The following is a 25,371-nucleotide window of genomic DNA, read 5'->3' as shown; positions in this document are numbered from 1 at the left end:
CATTCGTGACACATAAAGAAATGGGTCGTTCCAGTCTGTAGGTTATGGACCCCTAAGTTGGATCATTTAGGTCATGACACTCATGTTTTGCTGTTCATATGGTTTCCACCTTACACAATTAAAAATCTTTCTCTTATCTGAGCTAAAGCGTTTTCTTCTGCCGAACCATAATTTATTTTTTTCTGAAATTTGTCACATTTTTCACAGGTGTCTGTGCTTGCCCTTTTAAAACTAAGGTATTAAAAATATTCCTGTAAAAGCTTTCCTTAACAGGTTCTTCCTATTTTTCCTCCTTACAAAAATCACAAAGTTTGTACATTATTTTCAAATTACACTCCTGAGGAAGTTACACGCTATTCGTAGTCTTATTTCTAGTGACTGGCTTGTGTAGGTAACTAGGGAACTTAATAATATGCTCTTTTATGATTTCAATTACCCTTTCAGAAATTTTCTTCGGGGGTGATTTCTTTCCTCCTTGTCTATGCATGACACGCCTATAAAAACTTTTTTTGCTTTCATCTACATTTTACATCAACTGCATTTAACTTTTTTTTCTTATTATAGGCTCAGTCTGTATAGATCGAGTTAGAAAAGCTGTTTGGAAATTCCAGTGCCCAATACTCTTTAAAAATTGAGTCTTTGTTCTTGTAAAATATTATTGGTACATTTATTCCTACAATGATGATTTTCAAATTCTCGTAACTTTTTTGCTTCATGAGTTTTGTGTTTTTTATCCATTTAAGCTTACCTGAATTTCTTGCTATTTTAGGAGTATTTTTTCCACATCTCTCCTCCGAATCTGAAACGAACTCTTCTTAAAAACACTGTAGTTTATAACACTACCCATCCAATATGATAACAAACTCAACTAACAGTCTGACACAGTGGAAAAGGGGTACAAGTGCACTTGTATCTCTTCTCTTCCAAGCCCTACTCATAGTTGGTTTGGAGGCTAAGTAACACCGCTAGAAAGCAGCACCTGTTTGACTTATCGCTTAGACCTCTTTACCTCCAAATAGAATGAAATATTGTCAGTTCAGCGATGCAGTTTTCTCCATATTTTCAAAAATGTCACTTATACCCCTTTACTTCTAGGGTTCTCAAATATAATAACTTATCTTACCTACATAGCTTCCTATTGGTATCCACGAATAGTAGACAAATGAAATATGGTTACTTTATGACTTTATTAATAAAATAGTTACATAAAAACAATTAAATAACAAAATGAATTAACAAAAACTCTTAATTTATTACAATAAATACAAAAAATACCAACTCTTATTTAATATCTTACTTTGTCCTGCAAACATTTTTATCTACAGTTGTTATTTAACAAAAATATGCCTATGGACAGCAAAGTCCTTTTTTTTTGTAAAATTTTTCTTTATTTGTTACATTTTTTATATAAAAGAAAAATTTCACAAAATATGTTGACTTATTTATAAAATTGACTTATTTGGTACCTAATCTATGACTATTCTATTGACGGTTATATCAGCCCTTTGGTTTAATATCCTAACAGCCATTTTCGGTGTGAAATAACTGACGCCTATCTCTTTCAACGTTTTTCCTCGTGTGTCTTCAATACCGGTAGCTCCTTCCAGAGCTAGTAGAGTTTCCCGCAACAATAAGGCACTTCCTTTACTCAAATTGAGTAAATTGCAAGACTCGATGACTCTAAAAATGAAATATAATTTAATTATGTTCTCTTTAAGGGTGGGGATAGTTAAATACTGAAGCGCTCGATGCGAAACAATGTTGCGTCAATTTGGAAAGGAAACAACTAATTAGAGCAAATGATACTAACTCTAGTCACAAAAGCATTGTATATGGAGTACCACAAGGTTAAGTAGTGGGTCCTCTATTTTCCCTTATCTTTATAAATGAGATTACTAATTTAAAAATCAATGGATTTTTTTTTCTTTTTGCTGATGATACCATAGTATCACCTGGAGAACCTCAAATATTGCAACTCTTCGTGCAACTATAACTTCTGATATACTTAAAATAAAAACTTGGTCCGACTCTAATTTACTCTCTTTTAATGTGGAGCATTATCCTATAAAGGAGCTCTTTAACCCTTGATTCTTAACAACAGTCCCAGATTAGTATCGTCGATTCTGTAAAATTTCTTGGTATTTTTACAGGCAGAAACCTTAAATGGTCCCTTTATATCGATTTGTTAAGTAAGAAACTAACCTCAGCCTGCTATGCAATAAGATCTGTTTCGAAGGAAATCATATTAGCATCTTCCAAAAACATATTTTTCTTTGTTCCAGTCTCATCTTCGATATGGCCTTCCTTTTTGGGGTTCTAGTACCAATCTGATGTTATTTTTAAATTACAAAAAAGAGCAACACGGTATCTTTTTAAACTCTTCCCTCATTATATATTTTAGAAACAGTTTTCTTAATTCGTAAACACCTACATGTTTTTCCAGTAAGACCTAATCATGACTACTGCACCGGAAATTTAACCTTTAATGTTTATTTACCCATCCTGTCCAATGAGATAGTAAAGAAATCTATATTATATTCGGCAAAAAAACTATATAACCATCTCCCTTTGCAACTTACATCTACAACTTCTTTCCTTAAGTTCCGTAAATTGACAAAAGCCTATCTATCTGAAAGACCATATTATTCAGTAAAAGAGTTTCTTAATGAATAATTAATTAAGAAATTACAGTACTTTTTAAGTACAAGTAAATGAAGTACTTTTATCTATATTTGATATATGCAGAAACTTGAACTTATTAGTTCGTAAGATTTTATTATGCAATTTGTAATTTATTTAAATTTTGCAATGAATTGTTTATTTTATTGTTTTATTTTGTGATATTGACCATTTATGTAAATTCAGCAAATTTTAATTGATATTATTTTTTGACTTTTTGTAACCTTTGTCCATAAAATTATACAATTTTCAGTGACAATAAAGCATATTTCTATTCTATAAGTTAGACAACATATAGTGCAGAATGTATATAGTTGGTTGCGTTCGGTCACAATGAAATTTATTAGATCTGTTCCTTTGTTTTCTGGTGTAACACTAGTTCCAAAAAGTGTAGAAGTGCTACACTAAGTCATCCCTTTGCAAGGTGTAGTGCTATACCACTCTATTCCATTGAAAAGTGTAGCAAAAAAAGTATCACTAGTATCGATAAATCTAGAAAAACCTGCTTCTGAGAGGGTAACTATCTACACTCATCTTGCGCGGTATCATCCAACCGAATTTGACAACTGTTTAGCTGTCAGATGTGATTGTTTACAAAAAAATATCTTTTTCTTTTATTTTAATTTGAATTTAAAAACATTAAAAAACTTTTAGTAATTTTAAAAACTAAAGTACCCACAAATTTTTATTTAATTTAATTTTTTATTTCGTTGTTTCTTTTAAATTGAGATTATAGTTTTATTTCATCACTCATTTTTATAAATTTAAAAAAATATACCTTGCTATTTAAATTAAAGAAGGAAAATCGAAAGTAGAAGTAGAAGTAGTAGTAGAAGTAGAAGAAAACAAAACAAAAAAAAATTCTAAACATAAGTCGTAAATTATCCTGACCTAAATCACAACTCAAATGTTAACTACACTACAGCACAGTATAATCGGTTCGCTATTCCCAATCCGAACTCTCTAGTGAATTTAGTAATTATTTTTTTTTGCGAAGTTAGTTACTTTTTGACTGACTAGTGCCTGGAAATTACTATACAACAAAACAGACGTGCTCACATCCAATATTAATGTAAACAAACGTAAATTAAATAGTAGAACATTATGAATTACTGACAATCAATATTTATTTATTTACACCATTTAATGTATAATAACCAATAATAAAATTATAAGCTTGATTAATACGAATATTTACTGGAATATGTTAAATTATAACAACTGAAATATATTTTTTAAATATATACTACCCAAAATTTTATGGGTTTAGTATACACTTCCATTATTTATAATAATTCTTTTTTTTTTTCAATGAACGAAGTCTGTAATAAGTTTATTTAAGCTGTTAATACTGTGAGATAGGAACTTCTGTGTTGTAGGTTTCCAGCTATGAATCTGTCAAAATATGCCCGAGCTGAGCGAATGGACCTTACCAAAATTGTACAAACTGACTTATCTTTTCAAGGTAGTCATTTGTGGGTTTGAGGGGAAAGGAAATCGACGAGTCAAAGGCGTGCGGTTTTTATTAAAAAAATAATCAGGATTTTAGAACGAATTGATTGTCATAAAAATTATTTTCTTATTTTATAGATGCTTAAATGAAGAAAACTAGTCTTTGTTAAATATATATTTTGGAAAAAGCCTTTTATCCGTGTAAATTAATAAACCCATGACTGTTTTAAGGATTAAATTTAATTCCTATTGTCAAATGAGATTTAATGACATTTTAATGAATTAGAAAACGGGTCGTCCAGTAACTTTTAGCACAGGCAAAACTGAAACTTAAGTACTTAAACAAGTATAGGTACGAAACAGTACTAGTAATAAATGAATCATCTTCACTGAATATTTATTTCCATAAAATATAAAAAACATGTTCAAATAAAAGCTAACATTATATATAATCTAATCTGAATCATCTTCAGATTCATCAGTAGTATCTTCGCCTAGAACCACAACTACTGGTTCCGTGGTAATTTCAATGAAGTTATCAACGTTCCACATATTCTGCTCTTCTTTCACTAGATGCTCGATACATTTTATTCATGACTGTAAGATCACATGGCTGAAGACACTTAAGCAGATTTTTTACATAATGATTATTATTTGAGCCCACATACATTCTATCGGGTTTAACTCACGTATAGCTTCAATCGAACTACAATTACGCCTTGTTCTCGCGCCATTTCATCTACTACTTATTTAATATATTTATCTTAACGACACCGTGCTAAGTTTAGTAACTCAATTTTTAAAATTTTTTTATCGAATTTAATGTTTTTTAGTAAGTCAATCCGCAATCTCGGCTTTTTTCCATTTAGTGGTTGATAAATGTTCTACACGCTGGCAGTGATATGGAGCGTTATCCATAACAATAACAGATCCTGGTTCGATTTTTAACAGAATATCTGAAACCCATTTTTCATAATGATCTGCACCTATTTCCTCATGGTAATCTCCAGTTTTTTAAAAAGAAATGCATTTAAACATCCTTCAACAAATCCTGAATATCTACCAATATGGCTAATAATAAGGCGTTTTCCCTTTCCGGATGGGGCTTTTAAACCTGTCGACAATCCAGTTAGGAAAGCTTGTCGTTTGCTTTTCACATTTAAATCCTGCCGTATTTTTGTCACAGTATGTCTTTCATTTAACCGTATTTCATGTGTATATGTTTTTTCCATCTCTTCGAAATTCGGTTATTTGTTTCAGATACTTTCTTCGCCATAATATAATTTCTTATTTTTCAATAGGAGTACTATACCTCTTTCTCTTGAAATACCTTTAAAGTTCATTTCACGTAAAGTACCTAACAAAACACGTCTTTATATTTTTGAAATATTTTCATTAGATTGAAGAGAAGAAACATTTTTTTATAGTTGGTAATTCGTTTTTGAAATGAAATTCATGTACTGCACGACGAATGGCCTGTCTGGTTGTATCATCCAATTTTATTTGTTCCATTCCTCTTGTCTCAACCTTCAAAGCATTATTATCGTTTATTTAATCGTCTGTTTTAATTACCCTGTACACACTAGCTTCGGAAACTTTTGTCAAAATACTACATAATGTAACTACGTGGCTTACATTCATATTTTGTTCTCTAGCTCGAAGTCCTTCAAACACATTTCCAATCATAGTTTATTCTTCGCATGTTAAATTGTGAAGTTTCTTTTTGATACACGGTTCACTATACTACTGTCAATAATATTTATTATTTGTCACCAAATTGAATTAAACTAAATTACTCACAATTCACAAAAAGTCAACGTAAAAACTCCTTCACTAGTAACAATGCTACAAACAATTCTGTTCTTTGCTTTATGAAACCTCTGCAAGTGCGCTTATGAAACCGACGTACAGATAACAGACAATAAAATTGCTACTCGAACAATGGCGTTGGTGCCAGTTACATCGCCGTAATTTGCGATGATGTTGTTGATCGCAGACATTATCTACCGTTAGAGAAATATATTAACTACAACATTGTAGATAACTTCAAGTGAATAATACGCGCTGGCAATGTTACATTTTTCTTAGAACCCAAATCTTTGCCAAAATATTTCAACAGTTTAAAAGTAGACCAGTTAAATTATTGAAATTATCATATAAAATGAGATTTCTTCTATCTCAACGCATATTCTTTAACAGTCAGAAGAAGGTTTTTGTCAATTTTTAAGAGATTAAACATGCCACATTTGGCTTTTTATCACCCGGTAAGCATATAACACTGCAAAAAGAACAATGTGTTGCCTACATTTGGCGCAACTCAGTAATATGTCAGCTGAAACAATAACAATACAGTACACAACTTCTAAATGATCACAGTTCAGATATTTTTTGTCTGTCATAAATTGGGTCATGTATAACTTACGATAAATGAAGGCAAAGGAATTTTTTATTACAATTATGTTACTTACTGAGTAAAATAGTTCTGCGGCCTTTCGCTGAATTGCAAAAATAACGGAATCAAATTCCTTGTGATATCAAATTTGAATTGAAGAGCACCACCAACACTGAATCGATTGTCTAGAACCAAATCTTCGAAGAGATATGAATCTAGCTGTTGGGCTATTGATCTCCATACCGCCACAAAGATCTGGCTTTGAAGGCTCTTTTGCAGCTGGTGGAGGCGCTTGGAGAGAATCTCAAACATCGGGCATGCCGTAGGCGTTAAGGAGAGGCTGCGAAATTCTTTCTCTGTTTTCATTATCAGCCAACTAAAAAAAAAATAAAAATAATAACAAAAATTATGTTCAAGATTTACATTAAAGACAGTGTAAAATATTATTTAAATATAAAATTAAAAAAAAACGTTATTTTCTTCTGGAATCAACTAAAAAGTTACGTTTTATTATTGTAAAATGTTAAATGTACCTTTCACATCGATATGACTTGCTTCTGAGCTTCACCTCGGCTATAACAGTTTCTGCAAGAGTGTGCAGAAGATCTTTGCGCATATGTGTGTAGAGAGACAATGTTTCTGCGAAGACTGTATCGGTTTTATCACAGGTTGGGTCATCATCAAAATCTGATAAAGCAGGTGATGATGGTTGTTTGTCGATTTCTAGCTGGCTTTTGTACCGGTAAAGTCCTAAGTAATGCTGAAAAATTCTGTAGTAAATATTTACAAGGCATATTTACAAGAAAGAAAATATTGTTAGATACTTACTACAGTAGTTCCCCAGTCGATTAATACATTCTCAATATAATAAATACTATTGGCAATAGCAGGTATTCTGGATTCTATAATATCACCTTCTTCGGCATTGACTAGCTGCAGCAATCTCACTCTGAAATCGTCCAGCAGTTCCAGTTGCAAATCCAAGAACTGTAATCTGTGGCCTGGTTGATACAACGACTCATAACGTTCTGTGATGGTTTGTAGGAGAGTGATGAACGCGTCTGCGCATGTGGTGATCTTCAAGTCCTCTACATCTGATGTGAGAGGATCAAAAGCTTCGATGGAGTTTGGTGGTAACATAGCATCCATCTTTTCAGTGGCATCTAAAAAAAAAGAAAATTGCATGTCGAAATACCCCAAAAACATTTTGTCTATAAAAATTTTGTCAAATAAAACATTAAAACACTTACACTTTTTCTCCATAGCTAACCATTTAATGAAGACTTGTGCCTGTGTCAGGACCACCAAAATACTTGGCTGATTGGCGGGATACTCATATGTTTCCCTCAACTCCTTATCAAAACCTAGAGCTTCATCTATTGAATGAGAAAATGTGAAATCATCAAACTGCAAATTTGGTAGGTCTGAAAACAGTTTTTCCACTGCGATTTGAACCAGTCCCCTGATGAATTCTAGCTGAAACCATGTTGGGAAATTAAACACTATATAAGATAACCATTATATACCCATAAATATGAGGTTTGTCTTTTTAGACATACCGGGACATAACATTTCAAAGAGCTCGATGCAAAAGATCCTACATGAAGAACTAGGTGTTACCAAGTTGGTTTCCCGTTGAATCCCTCAGAGAAGGGCAAAAAACGGTTCGCATCAATTGATGTCGAAAAACATTGAAGCAACAAAGGAAGCTCAAAAAAACCTTTATAGTATTATTAGTGGCGATGAATCTTGGATTTACTCCTACGAATCGGTAAATAAACGCCAATCTGCTGTGTGGATGTTACACAATGAGGTAAAACCAACAAAACGAACCAAGTGATCCATTCCAGTCAAAGAAAATGGTTGCAACGTTTTTGTCAAAATCTGGTCATGCGGCAACAATTGCCTTATAAAATCGAAGAACGGTTACTTCTGATTGGTATATAATCGTTTTGTTCACCAGAAGTTATAGCGAAACTCCCACAATGCAACACACAACAGCGAATCATCCTACATCAGGATGATGCAAGTGCTCACACTGCCCAAAAGACAATAAAATTTTTGGAGCTTTAAAAATCTAATTGTTAAGCCATCCTCCCTATAGGCCCAACCTAAGTCCCAATGACTTCTTCATGTTCCCAAAGATCATAAATTCAATGCATGGGAAGTGATTCCAGTCACCAGAAGAAGCCATTGATGCGTTTACAACAGAGATTTTGCAGGTGTCAACTGAAGACTGGAATAACTGTTTTACCAATTGGTTTGAACATATGCAAAAGTGTATCGATCTTGGTGGGACATATTTTGAAAAGCAATTAAATACTTTAGGTCTATATATTTTTTTCTTTATGTTTATATACAAAACTAAAAAGACAACCCTCATATATTATCTTTACACAGAAATATTATTTTGGGACTTTTAAAGCAAAATTTCCATTTTTAGGTGATAAGCTTGGTTTGTGGGATTTGATGGATTTATTTATTTTTTAGACAATCTAAGAAATAAAAAGACAAACTAATTCAATTGTAGTTTTTCGAAGTAAACAATATTTTGAAGCAAAATCAGATCTCATTGATTAAATACAAGCCAAAATATTGTTTTTAAGAAATATTGGTACCATATATTTTAACAATTTTTCTAAAAATGTTACCCTTAAAAGTTATTGGACTATTTACCTTAGCTTCAATATGTAACAATCCCAATTTATCAATTATTGGCTGTATATACTTCTCTACAAAGTCTTGATGATCTCTAATCCATGTAAGAATTTGAGTTAAATACCTAAAAACAATTTTTTAGATTATATCAGTTAAATATAAACTGATTTTTATATAATTTAGACCAAATGAAACTTTTTAGGGAAATATTATGTTCACTTGATTCTCAAGATTATGAAATTACCAGTAAAAACACAAAAACAGTTGTAGACTTCATGAAAAGTATCAAATTCTTAACTAAATTCAATTGATCTAAATATGGTTTTCAGGATTTGCACATAAGTATGGCTTACATAAAATTGTTATCAAAATCTAAAACTTTCATAAAAAAAAATTGTTTTGAAAATGTATGCATGTCTATGTTTACTTAAAAAAGAAAATATTTGATATTATTACAATGGTTCTAAAATTTTAAAATTGTTTTTGAAAAAACAAAATGTCTTTTTGACTATAAAATAAGTCTGCACCTCCTTAAAAAACCATACAATAACTCACCATTCTGGTTTATCAACCCTATTTGTTTGCCTTGCTCCATAAAAATGATATATAAACCTTTTCCTCAATGGCTGTACTAATAAATGTATGGGTAGACATAGGGGTTGGAAATGTGACAACAATGCAGTAGTTACTACAGGAACACTGCTCTCACTAGGAATTTCTATCTGAAGCAAAAACTCACAAACAGTTTGTAATTTCTGAATGTGTGTAGGTAAAGGTAGAACCAAAGAGAAATTTGCACTTACAAATGGCCATTTAATCAGTTTCAGAACTTCATCAAAATCTCTAAAAATAACAAGATCATAAGTTTATTAAAGTTAATTAAAAGATTAAGAGATTCCATTTAACAATTTGCAATATCCAATATCATCTCTAACTAAACAGATTTTTTATAGTAAATAATCAAAAATACTTACTTTGCAAGTTTCTCTTTTAATATATTATGCCAAAAATAAATATTATCTTTTAGGTAATTCCTTAAATTCTGCCCACAAAAATCTGCTAGGTTCCTACTTATTTCTGTTAAGTTTGCAAAAATTGTTACACACCTTTCATCATCTTTCTTTCCTACTTCTATTTGTAACTCATCGCTAAAAGCAGTAAGAATTTGATATTAAAAACCTACACTTGTCAATAAAACAAAAGAAACAACATTAAAAAACAAAAAGAAATAATATATTATAAATATAGAATTATACATATACTAAAAATTCTGTTGAGAGTGGAACCACATTTTTCTAAGTTCTGTGGCAAATAAATTGAGTTTTTTTTTCATTTTCATTCTTTTTACTTAATGAATTTGCTTGTTTTGTATTTGTTTACACTTAATTCTTGTTTGTGTTATTGCTCTCTTATTTTTCATTGTAATACATGATTTGTGCATTGTAATAGATTAGGATAATAATTTAGATATGAGTGTATACTTTACCTTAAACATTCTATATGTTGAACAACTTTAAAATATTGTAGAGTACATTGCAAGGCGTTTAATTTATCAAAATAATTCTTTATTTCTGTTCTAACTTCTTGAATTTCTTCCAAGTCAGTCCTTATTTTTGACACCACTTCATTTGACCTATTTACTACATCTGCAGTATTTTGAACAAACACTTCGCCTTCTTTTATGCTGGCACCTATTGTAAACTTTGAATTGGAAATATCTAACTGAAAATAACAAGGAAAAAATGTATTACATCAAAGATTTTATAGAAATTGTAGACATACCTGTTCTTCTATTTCTTTTCTTTCTTGCAATAATTTATTCCGAAGTTCTAGGCATTTGTTAACATCTAATAAAGCTTTGCCATATTCTTCGTTGAGATTGTGAATAACGTTTCTTTTGAGTTCAGGATCAGGTTCAAAATACATATTCTGTGAGTTGGCAAATACAACCACCTGTTTCTCTTACTTAAACAATTGATTATTTTTAAATCTGTTTGGTAAATAACTAGGTTATCTCAGTATTATTTATACAATCTACTATTTAGATATATTGTAAACGCGAAAAATATAAATAATAAATTACTAATAAATACCCAAGAAGTAATTTTCAATTCATTTTAAAAACATTATCGTCATCTGTCACTGTCACTGTCATGCCAATTCAATCTTTCGCTACCTATCGAAAAATTTACAAGGTTTTGATTTTATTGTAACACAGTGTAACCTTCATACGAGAGATGGCGCAAACATGAAAACTAAAAATTGTAAAAAAATATATTTTTTATAAATAATACTAAATTTTAATTGCAAATACTGCTCTGTTTTATAGTAAAGATATAATATATTTAGAAACAAAATTTCACTACTTCTACTTAGCTTACTTAATAATCCGTCAATATTAAAAAAAAATTCACTGCAATCGAAAATTTAAATTATTAATATTAGAAAGTGAATCACCCTTGTATAGAAACATATTTCAGTTTAAAAATAACTGTACATCTCTTACATACATACAAGTTTGATTTCGAAACCATGGAGATTTACAACGAATACAAACAAAATTGATTTTTAACTCACAATGCCTTTAATATCTACAACTGAATTAAATAAATTAGTTTGTTTTCAACAATGTTTGGAGAAATCTATATCTACAACTATAGATCACCTCAGGAAGTTTCCCAGTTATAAATATGTTCCAGATATGTATGTAGAACAAGAACAAGACAGGCGAAGAGACAAAGAAAGTATACGTATTACCGTAGATGAAATTGCAGGAAATTTACAGTCAAAAATTGAGTTTCTAAAGTGTAATAGTTCTGTAAGTAACACTGACTTGAAAAAGTTTAAACACGAGATGATTATGATCCAAGATTTGATACAGAGTTTGTTGATAAATAGTAAAATGAAACTAAAAGCTTTAGACATAGAGTACATTGATATAAATCAAGATCTAGATTATTACAAAGAAAAAATGTTTGAGTGGTCGGAACCGGTTAATTTTAAAGAACCTTCTAGTATAAAAACCGATTATAAAAGACCGTATAGTAATTTGAAGTGTGTAGAAATGAAAGAGTTCATAGATTTCGTCAAAAGAAGTGGGGGTCATGAAAACGGCTGGGATAAAGATGACCATCAGCTCTTCATTAAGTTTAGAAACAAATTTAAGGATGTATCAATAGTTTCCCAAAAAATAAACGAGGTACTACCAGATAAAAGTATACAAGATGTTCAAGAACATGAAGTGTGGTATAAACAATATATGGTTCTTAAGAGAAACAAAAAGGAAGCTCTTAAAAGGTGGCAAGAATCAAAAACCAAACCGAAACCAAGTACAGTGGCGAATCTGATAAACGATATTGTTAAAAAACCTGTTTTCGTTAATAAATCGGAAAATCAGAGAGAGAAACTCTTGCAGTGGAAGTTAGAAAAAGAACAAATGTTGAGGAATAATCTAAGTATAGAAGAGATAGAACAACAAAAGAGAAGAGAGATGGCGGAGATGAGAAAGAGAAGAAACGAAGAAATGAAAAGAATAGTAGGTGAATGGAAAGCTGCAAAAAATTTATTAGACCAGGAATATACAAAAAGAAAAAAGGAACAAGAAGAGAACGAAAGGAAAAGAAAAGCTGCAGAAGCTAACAAATTGATCAAACAATATCAAATTCAAGATGACTACTATATTCTAAAAATGAGACAGCATAAGAAGCGCCTAGAGACTCTCCAACCAGTAAGGAGTAAATCAAGTCAAATCGCCAAAAGAGATCCAGATCGACTACTGAGACCGACAGAACAATGGAGAAACAGAGTTCAAGACGACACTATATATCCTTTTGAAGAAGTTATTCCATTAAAGAAGTTACCAAAGTTGAGAGTTCCTGATTGGAGAAAGAAAATAGTTTAATAAGCTTTATATGCCCCAAGGATTTACACATTTATGATATTAAATTTATTTATATTTTTATAGGTTTATAAAATAAATGAAACATTTCTATTTTCAATCTAATTTATTAATATTTTCTTGTGTGCCATATATTATTACCCGAAATAAGTAGTTCTTGTAAAATATTCTGTTATGCAGGCTGTCGACTTCTGTAAATGTCAGGGTGTATTGTAACTTGTCAGGATTGTCTAACTTTAGTACTTACTAAGTTTATTATTATTTTTAGTGGGTTGTTAGGATTCCATAAATATTATATATTTATAGATCAAAAGATGAAAAAGAGGAGTATTTGTGTGACGGCAATATACACCTGGGAATGCACACCCCATTTAAAAAAAAACGCCAGCCATCGCACTAAATTCTTTGTACAAGTTTCACTAAATACCAATGCTTTCACTAAAACTAAATGAATAAGTATGAAAGGCCCGTCCGACCTTTTACGCAGCCGCTTACACTACGCTACGACACTATCGCGGAACCTGTACAATCGAGACCATGTACGACAAACATGTGGCCAGACCACTCAGATGCCCAGCCGACGAGAACAAAATTTATTTTGCTCAGTATCCTACTTTGATCCTACTATGAGAGATCATGTGGTAAGCAAAAAAAAATGATTATTTTATTTTTTCTTTTCTTTTTTTAATCAATGAAAAAAAAAACACACAAAGTACTGAACATTCGACTCCACCAAAAACACATTAACAAATTTGGTTATGGTAAGGGTTTCAGAATCCAACCATTTTTACTGGAGTTGAAGCAGCAGATTGCAATTTTGGTGGTGAAAAACGCACAATAACCTAGCTAGTGGCTATGTGGCTAGTGTAAAATATTAATATATATGTATATATATATATATATATATATATATATATATATATATATGTATATATATATATATATATACACATATATAAATAGAAATATTCAAAGTCAAATAAAATACATAAAATTAAAAATGCAAAATATATTGAAAAAAATTATACTAAAACTAATAAATAGCTTTTCAGGTGACTAGAATACAAATTTTCACAGCCAAACAATAAAATTTAAAGACACTTTTAACATTACTATAAATCTCCTAACTCTTTTTAATTTGTTGTTTAACTAAATGATATTCTAGTTCTATCGGGGGAGTACGGAATGGATGTGGTTTCTGTTTCAGTTTGAGAGATTCTTTTATTTCAGGAAGAGCAGCCCTATCGTGAAAATCAAAGCCTGTTATATAACTAAACAGCCCATTTGGTGTGGCCACATCTGGTACATCTTTCTTGGAAAAAAACTAAAAAAACATATTATTTTTGTGTAAACTATGCAGTTTTTTCCCACAAACAGTGAGGAAAATTACCACTACTTACATCTGTTATATTGATACAATCTCTATATAAACATAATATTGCTTTTTCATGGCTACTCTCTACACATTCACTGACATCAATAAAATAGCATTTGCCTTCATACCATAAGATATTATCTTCGGTTAGATCTGCATGTACTAAATTTACCTTGTTAAAAAGAATTTTCATATATTCAATCACCTAAAAGAATATTGATAGACTTACAATACAATTAAGTAACATTACACACAATTTTTCAAATTTCTACATTTACATTTAAATGACAAAATCTAATAAGTCAAAAATTGGACATTTTTAGATTAATGAGGATTTGGGTTGAAAATATTGTTCCAAATGTTCTGGCAAAACCCCAGATTCATGGAAACTATGTTTTGGTATGTATTTTTCCAAAGTAATATTTAAATAAATCCTCAGAAAGAAAAAATATGTAGGTACTAGAAGTTTTTTTGCTCTCCGAAAGTTGTAAATTTTGACTTATAAGGTTTTTATAGTTTACCATAATATAATACAATTATTGTTATTCATTAAATTAAAGCTAAAATTGATTATATGTTGCAATATGTAGCAATACATTACCTGTTCATAAGCATTTCTCCAATCAATGTCTAACTTTCTAGGATCCTTTAATGTTGGAGCAGGTATCTGGTTTTTTCCAATAAACTCCATCACCAATACATGTTTTCGAAGTGTTACTACTTTTGGACAAGGTATTCCAGCCTCTTGCATTAGCATCAAGTTTGTCATTTCCTTCTCAGCCCAAATACTTATATTCCTTGTGGAAACTTGTCTTCCTTTTCTGTTCAGAAATCTATGATCTGGTTCGCCAAAATTTTCACATTCTTTGAAGTCAGATAGAATTGTTTTATAGACTTTTATGGCACATTCTTTCGGCAAGTTGAAATCCAAAAAGGATGAGGGATCTGAATTGGCATGAAGTATTATTGATTCCCTACCTAAAACTCATTTGTTACATTATTGTAGCTTTTGTCACATGTATTAGCTTGTTTTTTATTGAACTTTAACTTTAACTCTTTTTATTTAACAGAATATTTATTGATTCTAAGGCTCTTTTAAGTTTTCCAGGTCAGCTAGTCCCATATGAACATAATATTTAAATATCTGGAATATATGGATGGTTAAATGTCATAAGTCAAACATTGTCAATTTTTAGATTTACATATCAGGATTTGGGTTCAAAATATTGTTCTGGATGTTCTGGCAAAACCCCAGATTCATGACAACTATGTATTGTCATGTTTTTTCAAAGCAGTAATTGAAATATATACTAAGGAAGAAAAAACTTGTTTGATGTGTCAGTTGTGTGAATTTTAAAGCATGTCTCAATATACTTACAGTCCATCTAATTTACTTATTGTTGTATGTCATTATCATTGACAGAGATCAAAGTTGACATAGTTGCCAAAGTATAAAAAAATCCTAAATCCATTTTAAATCAAAGAGGTCACATAATTATTGCAATAGTGGATTATACAACAAAACAAATTAATATTTAATGTAAATAAATAGAAACAAAACAAGAGTTAAAAATAATCTTGTTAAAAACAATTTGAGCCGCTTGTATGCGTTGTATAAAGATGTAAAATGGAATACTTAAACAAAAACAACACTTTTTTCATTACTTATTAACATTTAACACCGCAACTGTTAAATAAGTGTTACCAATTTATGTCAAAATATCCCTTCATTCGATCACAGTTACAGTGTATTCTGAACAAATGTTCTTCATAAAAACACTTTATAATGAATTTATACAAATTAAATGAAACATATTATTGTGTATTTCCATAAGTTAACAATAGAAATCGTTAAATATTATGTCTACGTGTATATAATAAAATATGTCTAGTGACTGTAATGCTAGTGTACTTGGCAAAGTGATTCTAAAAAAGAACACACCTACCGCCTAAATATTTAGTGTTGGTATCATGTGACCTCACAGGTTATGAGGCACATGATGTGCAACGGTAAGTAAATTAGATGAAGTATAGTTACATTGTTACATATTATCACTTGTCAAACCAGTGTTGACCTTTGATACCTAGCATCAAATAGCATTTTTAACAGCTGTAAAACCTAACCTAAACATAAATTTATCAGGAATGATAGATTATAAGAATAAAAAAATATGACAAAATGATGAATAATTTTATACAAAGTAAGATTAAAAATAACTTTTTAGCTTTATTAGTACTTGGAATATTATACATTCAATATTCAAGTAATCAGTAAATTTGAATAAAATTGTTTTTTCAAAATCAAAATTTGTCATACTAAACTTACCTTCACAAATAATACCATTAATACTTTTCAAAAGTTGTTTTTCTATCATTTTATAAAGTATAGCATATGTTAACTTTTCTCGACAACATTCGATAGTTTTACTGGTTTTCCCTGAATGCTTACGTGGAAATATTTTCAATCTACAGACTCTTTGTATTTCACTCATCACTTCATAATCATTTGTTACCATATGTCTTTTATGTTGAACTTTGTTATGACACTGTGGTTTTAAATCCACTTCGGGTTCTAAATATTCAAATTTATCCCAGAATTTTCTTTCTTTAGCATCTAAAATTTCTTCTTCACCCTCAGAATCACTGACGAAATCTAGTAATAAACGAAAAACATTATAGCAACTTTTAAAATGGTATCCTGGCTTAATAGATTGAGAATTAAGTAATTTACAACTTACCATCATTAATAGAATCTTCTCCACAATTATAAAGCAATGTCGAATATTTATTAAATTCTATTTTATGGGATTGGTCAGCATAATGGGTCTGCAGGATCCCGACTAAAGCTTCTTCACTATCACAAATATTATCAAACATAGTTTTTACACTATCAGGCAATTCTACTGCAGTTTTTAAGTCTTCATTATTCTTTTGATTCCGTTTTTTGTATTCTTTGATTTGCAGTTGTCTGGCCACCTCTTCAGATAGGATTTCTTCCAGATTTACTGGATCTGGTTGCTCAATTTTTGCCCATGGAGACGTCATATTGCTTTGGATACTAATCTTACTGATACTTTTAATATAATATGCTAATACCAACTAGGTAACTAAACTAAACTAAGAACAATCACTTCTCTAATGGCAATAAATACTATGTTCCTATCCTATCACACCCCTCTACCCCTCTACCACACTACACCGTGTTCGAGTCGTTTTCATAGAAATATTAGGCATTGTTGTGCAATATAAAGAAATTTTGAAAAATATAAACAAGGGATTTTCACATTTGGTCCCATTGAAGATAGCTACAAAGGAGCTGTGAATTAAATTCACAAAACAAATTTTTGACGTTTGACTGTGTTGTCATGTCTTTATAATGTATATGTTGTAGGCTTCAATTACAAATAGAGAAGCTTTCAAAAATACATTTTTATTATATTATTATATGAATTATGCAATTTTTTATTTTTTTATATACAACACGAACGAATAAATACTCGTTTCTTCTCATATTAATTGCAGTTAATTATTACAACATTTTTTTGGCATTTGCCTTTGATAATAAGCTAATAGATTTGGCAATCCTCAAACCACCAGTTGCCAGATTGTTACAGATGGTCACCAGATGTCTGTAGAAAGTACCTGAATAGTATTCTTATTATTCTTTGAAAGAATTTCTTTTTTACTGTTAGTTTGTTAACGTTCTATTGGATTTTTATTAATTATAAATCACATGCTATTTCCCGATTTATTAAAAAAACATGGCAACACAGTCAAGCGCCAACATTTCGTTCTATGAACTTTAATTGACAGCTCACTTATAGCTATCTTCAATGGGACCAAATGTGAAAATCGTCCTAATCGGACTATAAACCGTTATATGTATGACCGTTCTTTCGTGCTTATAAGGTATGATACATACATACAAAATCGATTCGCTTTCGCGCATGACGTAGTCAAGATCGCTTATTCCCGCAACTTTTGAATGTAGTTGTATAGGAAAGATTTTTAATTTTAAGTTTTTTTATATAATTTGGCTAATTTAATTATAGTAATTATAAAGAGATGATAAAATTATGTTATTATAATATTTATCCTTTATAAAACATAGATATCCTTTATAAGACAAGTTTTAATTATCTTTTATTACACGTAGGTACAGGTTAATTAACTTATACTCCAGAGTTCGATATTTCAGATGTTTAAAAAGATACAAAAAAGTGGTAATGGAGGTACACAAAATTTGTACGTATATATACCTACTGAACTAAACACAAAATCAAAATAAATAATGACAAAGTCAACTTTATTTATATCGAATGAGCTAGCTGGCCATCGAATATGAGTGTAGTGAGGGCACACAATATTGCACAACATTTAAAATGACATTTTTGTAATATTCACACATAAAATTATTTGGTATTGTTTATAATAATGATAACATTGTATATTTTAATAATGATAACATGATTTAACAAAGAAAAATATGTTATTTTGGAAGATGCTAAATTGATTTCCTCCGAAACAGTTCTTATTGCAAATTACATAGCAGGCTGAGGCTAGTTTCTTACTTAACAAATCGATATGAAAAAACCATTTAAGATTTCATGACTAATAATTAATAAAAATAAAGGTTTAGACTTACGTCGTTGACCTAGAAGTAGTAAGAAGCTGCTCAACATACTTTTTGGACTCTCTGTGTTCGCCTCCTTGTACGCGTTTCTTTTGGTTGGTTAAAAGGGTACCCGATGTTGATTTAGGCAAATAAAGACTAGGTACTGCCTCAGGTTTGAGTTTTAGACCCTTCTTAGAAACGTAATTTAAAAGTTCCTGTTGTAGATTTGTTTGGTAATCTTCAGTTTTAAAATGTGTATAACAAATTCTTGCAGTATTACAATTAAAATTATCCTATCTACAACAAGATATAATCCACAGTTTTCTGGTCACGCTATCTTTAGGAAATGTATGAAACCTAAAGATTTTATCTTCATTGTCACTATTGCAACAAGCAATTGCACAGCGTACTTTGAAAAAGGTACAAAACCAGATATACAATGGCAAATAAAAACTTTCAGTTTTACAAAAAAATACTATACAGTATAAATAAATAGTAACTAAACACCATTTGTATAAAGACACATATATAAGCATATATCTAAATTATTTTTCTATTATAAAATAGATGACTCAGTCAGTATTGAGATACTTCAAAATATATTTATTATCTCATAACTTGCAATTTGCAATAGTCACCATTGATAACCGATATTATTGTTGAACTTTTGTTTTTATACAAGCTTTCTGTCTTGCCGGTGTAAAGTCGTCTGAAGTCTATATTTATTGTGTTTTGCGTTTGAACTAATTTGTGTCTTATTTTCATATTATTATATTGTTTGATAAGTAAATTTTGCATATAATAATCGGTAGGTTATAGTAATGTGTATATTTTTTATTTTACTAAATTTCATTATAACTCATCTAAAATACCATATTGAATTGTAAAACAGATTTTTCTCTATTGTACTCTATTTTGTTTTTATTTCAGTAAAACTGCTTGGAAGTGAGTGACAGTGAATCAGAATAAGCAAATCTACTACTATTTACCTATTCACAGTATTTCCTCTGCAGAAAATTTTGACGTGACAACGTCTTAAATTAGGTTGTGGCTCGGAGTCATTCATGAAAAAGTGTAACGCCCGCTCACGTCTGTTACAGTGAGTCACCGAACGAGAGAGAGGCCCGCCGGACCGGCGAATGCCTTGCGTCTCTCTCCCACTCAAACATGATCGGTCCGCTGCGCGCGCAGCACTAGAGAATTAGGCGCGTTGAATCGGTGCATGCTTCCGTGCTTGTGTCTCTGTCTTTCTCGAGCGTTCTTGGCGTTCAAGACACATTACAGCAGAAACACTTCCTTTCATTTCATATTTCTCCTATCATCGTCCTATCCTCAACAAAATCACTCAAATAGAAATTAGTTAAGTTTAAGTTTACATGTACAATGTTTTAGTAAACAAAATATATTTCTATAGTTAAAATTTGTGCAATTCTTATTTTCATTCAATTCCTTGTTCCTATTGTGCAATTTAATAATATTCATATCAATAAATATTCTACCGAGAAAAAGACGTTGCCACGTAAAATCTTCGCCCGTAAAACCGACTTTACAGGCAACCGATTTTTTTTTAAATTTTAAGGGATTTGCATACAAAAAGAGTACTTATATTATTAGTATATGTATGAAAACAAAAATAAATATTTCGCCTGAATCTCTAGGAGAAGTAAAGGTTTTACGCTACTGAAAATATATTTTTTATTCAATTATAACCAAAACAAATCATTAAAAAAAAATTAGATCACTTTTTAACCATAATTTCAAAATTAATGTGTACATTAAGCTGTAATAATGGGTTCGAGGTGGTTCAGGCGATCTTAACTACGTCACACTCCTGGGCCAGCTGTCAAATGTCATGCGCAATATCATACCTTGTGTGCTTATGACTTGGTTTCACAAAACGAAATATTGTTTTGGCAGTGTTGCCATGTTCTTATAATTTATATGTTATATATGCTTTAAATATAAAGAGAGAAAGCTGTAAACAGGTTAAGCGCCAAGGATTTTTAACCAAAATGTTCCCCTGGAAAGAGGGTATATTAAACAAAAAAGGATAACAGAAGGTCAACTCTATGTCAACCAATCCCCTGTAGAAAGAGTGACGCACTACAACTACCTCGGCACCATAATAAATGAAGAATGGACCAACAACCAGGAAATTAGAGCACGCATCGGAAAAGCTAGATCTACCTTCAATCGGATGGGGACCTTCTTCAAGAGTCACAACCTCTCTCTTGATACAAAAGTAAGAATGCTGCGATGCTACGTCTTCTCTGTCCTTTTTTATAGTGTTGAATCATGGACCTTGAACGAAGATAAGTGCAGAAAACTGGAAGCATTTGAGATGTCGTTATATCGGAGAATACTTAAGATCCCGTGGACTGACCGAGTCACAAATGAGGAGGTCCTCAGAAGAATAAATAAGAACCGAAAGGTACTGACCACCATCAAATCTCGAAAGTTACAATTCTTCGGACATATTATGCTAAATGAATCCAGATATGGTCCCCTTCAAGGAAAAATATTTGGAAAACGAGGTCCAGGAAGAACATCTTGTTTAAAGAACCTCAGAATCTGGTTCAATACATCTGTGCAGCTTTTCCGCGCTTCTGAGATAAGATAAAGTTTACCATGATGATCGCCAACATTCGTAACGGATAGGCACATCAAGAAGAAGGATTCCATAAATATTATATATTTATAGCTCAAAAGATGGAAAAGGGAAGTATTTGTGTGATGACAATATACACCTGGGATTACATTCCCCATTAAAAAAAACACCTTCAGCCATCGCACCAAATTCTTTGTACAAATTGGACTAAATACCAATGCTTTCACTAAAACTAAACGAATAAGCATAAAAGGCCCGTCAGACCTTTTACGCAGCCGCTTAGGTGTAGGCCCTTATGGCAGATCACATAGACACTATCGGGGAACCTGTACCATCGAGACCATGTACGACAAACATAGTCTTGGTGGCCAGACCACTCGAATGCCCAGCTGACGAGAACAAAATTTATTTTGCCAAATCGGCTGAGTGACTGAGCACACACAAAGTTTGGATGAAGAGTCCCGAAATAATGCTAGAGTAATTTCTATAAAGTCACTAATGTAAAGAGGGAGAAAAGTCGATATGTGTGTTATCCCTACAGATATGTGGCCTTATCACAGTCATGAGGAACAGAGGGTGTTTCATTATCCATGGCACCTGAAGTAACTTTGTGTGTGTGTGTGTGGAAGTATTTTTGAATTATGTAAAAGATTTTAATTCCTAGCCACAGCAAAGATGTGGCTGGGTTAACATATTAATATATATATATAAATATATATATATATATATATATATATATATATATATATATATATATATATATATATATATATATATATATATATATATATATATATATATTGTTATGATTGTTTATTTTGAGTTCAAACTTAGTTTATTGAGCCAATAAAAAAGAATTATAACTTATTTGTTATCAAAGGTAAAATAATCCTTATATTACCTGTGTTCGATGGATTCAAAAGATTTTCTAGTTGTCTTTTATCGGGAGAGAGACGAAAAGGATAATAATACAAATATATTATATTACAAAGATTTACGTTTCTTTATTTTATATGAACGAATAAAACAATTATTAAATTCTGTCGTTATCTTATCAATCAGCATACAAGAAAATAAATCAAATTATTATGATAATAAGATTTTAAAGCTATATACATTTATATTACGTGAAAAACCAATTTTACTTAAAATTTTCTTTACTTGAAAAAAAGAAACCACAAAACTTTAAACTTTTGATTAGCCTAACAAAACCTCAGTTCTTAAATTTTAATGCTAATGACCATGATGCCGAAACGATCCTTCACAGATATAAAATTCAATGGTACAAACACTTACAGTTTATTTTCTTCTTGAGTTGTATGTTAGAACATACCCAGAAAAGTCCAGTCTCCTCAAAGATGTGATCTCCCCTCTTTGTCACCTCGGCTCCTTCTTTACGTCTCTGCAAACCTCCTTCAGACTACACAAAAAACACCTGATTCACTTCTCCAAACTCCGCTACTTATTTACGACACTAGGACCTCCTTTTGTCAACTTGATGCCGTAAGAATATTTTCACATATCCTTTATAAAATGCCCACGGTAGATACAAGGACCTCTTTTAATCTACTTATTATCTCCTTCTTCAAACTATTCACTTCTTTTCGTTACGCCGGTATCCAAACTCCACGAACTACACCCTATCTTGAGACACACGACTGTTTCCTTTCGATGACCAAAAAATGACTGACCTCTCCTCTCTCATCATCGACTCCCAAATTCCCATTTTAAAAACGACCGTCCAATCAAAAAGCTTAAATTGTGTTTACTATGATTTTGGAAAAGCCTAATTTCGGTTTCAGAGAAAACTAAATAGCTTACTTTAAAATTGGTTTTTTTTCAATACATCATTTATACATATTTCAAAAGATTAAAATACGGTCATTTAATACTCGACTATACAAACAATGAAAAGATTATTAACTTGCAGGTAAAATGTCTTCTAATTCTAAACAAAGGTTTTTTGATAATTTTTGTTTGCAACGGAAACAGGTCGTTTGCCAAACAAATTTCTATTCTTATCTACACTAAATCTTATCTTAAATTAATATATACATTTTTGTTTATGATTTCTTAAAATTTTATTCCGATGGATATTTTATTTATTTTTCTTTGGTTGGGAAAGAAAAAGTATGACAATATATACAGTGATGAGTGCCTTAAGAACCGGCAAAATAACGCAAAAGATAGAAAACATAATACGTTGTGAAATAAAAAGAGATGAAAGTAGTAGAGGTGGGAAACTATCGATAGAAACCTCCAAGTTCTTCTTCTTCTTCGTCTAGTCATTCACGTCCACATCTGAACATAAGCCTCTTCAAGTCTTCCTGTCCATTGTTTTTTATTGTACGCTACTTGTAGCCAATTTTTCCCGGCAGTCCTTTTCAGATCATCTGTCCATCTCATAGGAGGTCTGCCTCTGGGTCTTTTGTGTTGGTATGGTCTCCAGGTTAAAATTGATCTGTGCCATTTGTTTAGATCGCTCCTAGCTACATGTCCAGCTTATCCCCATTTCAACTTTAATGATTTTTGCACCACATCGGTGACTTTGGTTTTCTGTCTTATCCATGTGTTTGTTTTCTTGTCCTTAAGTGATATACGTAGCATTGCTCTTTCCATCGCGTGTTGAGTGACTCTAAGTATATTCATATTCTTTTTTGTGATTGTCCATGTTTGTGCCGCATAAGTTAATATCGGAATAATGCATGCATCAAAAACTTTAGATCTAAGATGTAATTGAATTTGTTGATTTCTGAGTATATAGTTCAGTTTACCGAATGCTGCCCAAGCTAACTTTCTTCTTCTTTTTATTTCTTCAGTTTGAATTTCCCTATTTAGTATTATTTTTTGTCCTAAGTATATATATTCTTCAACTTTTTCTATAACTTTATCGTTTATTATTGTCACGGTGTCTTCGGTGTGCATGACTTTTGTTTTGTTTAAATTCATTTTCAGTCCTATTTTAGAAGATTCGGTATGTAGTTCTAAAAGCATGGTTTGCATTTCTTGTAGGTCAGTAGCTATCAGGATTGTCATCTGAACATGTCTAATGTAATGTAACTTGGAGAAACCTCCAAGTTACATTACATTATATTAGGACTATCGATAGTTTCCCACCTTTAGACGTTAGCTTATGAGCTAGTTGACTTCAGTCATAATATTACAAGTATGACGTAAAACTTTAACATTTTTTAAATTTCGCATAAAGTAAAAACTAATTGAAGGCAATAAAGGAAATGTAAATAAACAGTTTAATTAGTAGTAATTTGATAATTAATTCTGTGTTGACGACTACAGAATAACAAGCTATGATAATTCTGTATTGAGAAGAATGTATGCGGCGTCTCAAATCATAGTTTATTATTGATCAATACTTTAATTTTGGATAAAAAAATATTCATACTTATAAACTGTTTTTACTTACATTACGTGATACATATTACTATGACTGAAGTCAACCAGCTCATAAGCTAACATCTAAAGGTGGGAAATTTTCGATAATTCTAATGTAATGTAAAGTAAATTATAGGTTTATATCGATAATTTCTCACCTCTACTACTTTCATCTCTTTTTATTTCACAATGTATTATGTTTTCTATCTTTTGCGTTATTTTGCCGGTTCTTAGGTACTCATCCCTGTATATACATACATATATTAATAGAAATATTCAAAGTCAAATAAAATACACAAAA

At 31.0% G+C, this 25,371-nt stretch overlaps 3 protein-coding genes across 3 annotated transcripts; 1 reads left to right on the top strand and 2 right to left on the bottom strand.

Annotated features, from left to right (window-relative positions):
* Positions 1–1,176: 1,176 nt before the first annotated feature.
* On the bottom strand, positions 1,177–11,324 carry Rint1 (RAD50 interactor 1). The gene is made up of 10 exons (XM_072533919.1): positions 10,964–11,324; positions 10,668–10,903; positions 10,156–10,329; positions 9,737–10,024; positions 9,200–9,305; positions 7,774–7,999; positions 7,352–7,686; positions 7,057–7,283; positions 6,600–6,899; positions 1,177–1,680 (listed from the first exon to the last, which is right to left on the bottom strand). Exons 1-10 carry the CDS (start codon positions 11,105–11,107, stop codon positions 1,467–1,469), a joined length of 2,250 nt encoding a protein of 749 aa, XP_072390020.1. The 5' UTR covers positions 11,108–11,324; the 3' UTR covers positions 1,177–1,466.
* A 263-nt stretch (positions 11,325–11,587) lies between these two features.
* On the top strand, positions 11,588–13,989 carry LOC140437352 (uncharacterized). The gene has a single exon (XM_072526836.1). It carries the CDS (start codon positions 11,760–11,762, stop codon positions 13,080–13,082), a length of 1,323 nt encoding a protein of 440 aa, XP_072382937.1. The 5' UTR covers positions 11,588–11,759; the 3' UTR covers positions 13,083–13,989.
* Positions 13,990–14,073: 84 nt separating this feature from the next.
* Positions 14,074–17,710, bottom strand: LOC140442944 (serine/threonine-protein kinase RIO3-like). The gene is made up of 5 exons (XM_072533907.1): positions 17,193–17,710; positions 16,781–17,107; positions 15,056–15,432; positions 14,480–14,659; positions 14,074–14,403 (listed from the first exon to the last, which is right to left on the bottom strand). Exons 1-5 carry the CDS (start codon positions 17,497–17,499, stop codon positions 14,203–14,205), a joined length of 1,392 nt encoding a protein of 463 aa, XP_072390008.1. The 5' UTR covers positions 17,500–17,710; the 3' UTR covers positions 14,074–14,202.
* Positions 17,711–25,371: the final 7,661 nt, after the last annotated feature.

Source organism: Diabrotica undecimpunctata, chromosome 1 (genome assembly GCF_040954645.1).
Source record: "Diabrotica undecimpunctata isolate CICGRU chromosome 1, icDiaUnde3, whole genome shotgun sequence".
In the NCBI taxonomy this organism is placed as follows: domain Eukaryota; kingdom Metazoa; phylum Arthropoda; class Insecta; order Coleoptera; family Chrysomelidae; genus Diabrotica; species Diabrotica undecimpunctata.
The sequence above is the reverse complement of the archived record's forward strand: the minus strand, read 5'-3'. Positions and strand labels throughout refer to the sequence as shown.

What these genes read in the sequence shown, in the direction of transcription:
- Rint1 (XM_072533919.1), bottom strand. Translation starts at nt 11,107, where the DNA reads ATGTATTTTGAACCTGATCCTGAACTCAAAAGAAACGTTATTCACAAT. An exon ending in CAACATATAGAATGTTTAAG is followed by an intron (nt 10,330 to 10,667) that starts GTAAAGTATACA and finishes TACTGCTTTTAG; the next exon opens with CGATGAGTTACAAATAGAAG. An exon ending in TGTTACATATTGAAGCTAAG is followed by an intron (nt 8,000 to 9,199) that starts GTAAATAGTCCA and finishes ACATGGTTTCAG; the next exon opens with CTAGAATTCATCAGGGGACT.
- LOC140442944 (XM_072533907.1), bottom strand. Translation starts at nt 17,499, where the DNA reads ATGACGTCTCCATGGGCAAAAATTGAGCAACCAGATCCAGTAAATCTG. An exon ending in AGAAGATTCTATTAATGATG is followed by an intron (nt 17,108 to 17,192) that starts GTAAGTTGTAAA and finishes GTTTATTACTAG; the next exon opens with ATTTCGTCAGTGATTCTGAG. An exon ending in TAATGGTATTATTTGTGAAG is followed by an intron (nt 15,433 to 16,780) that starts GTAAGTTTAGTA and finishes AATGAGTTTTAG; the next exon opens with GTAGGGAATCAATAATACTT.
- LOC140437352 (XM_072526836.1), top strand. Translation starts at nt 11,760, where the DNA reads ATGCCTTTAATATCTACAACTGAATTAAATAAATTAGTTTGTTTTCAA.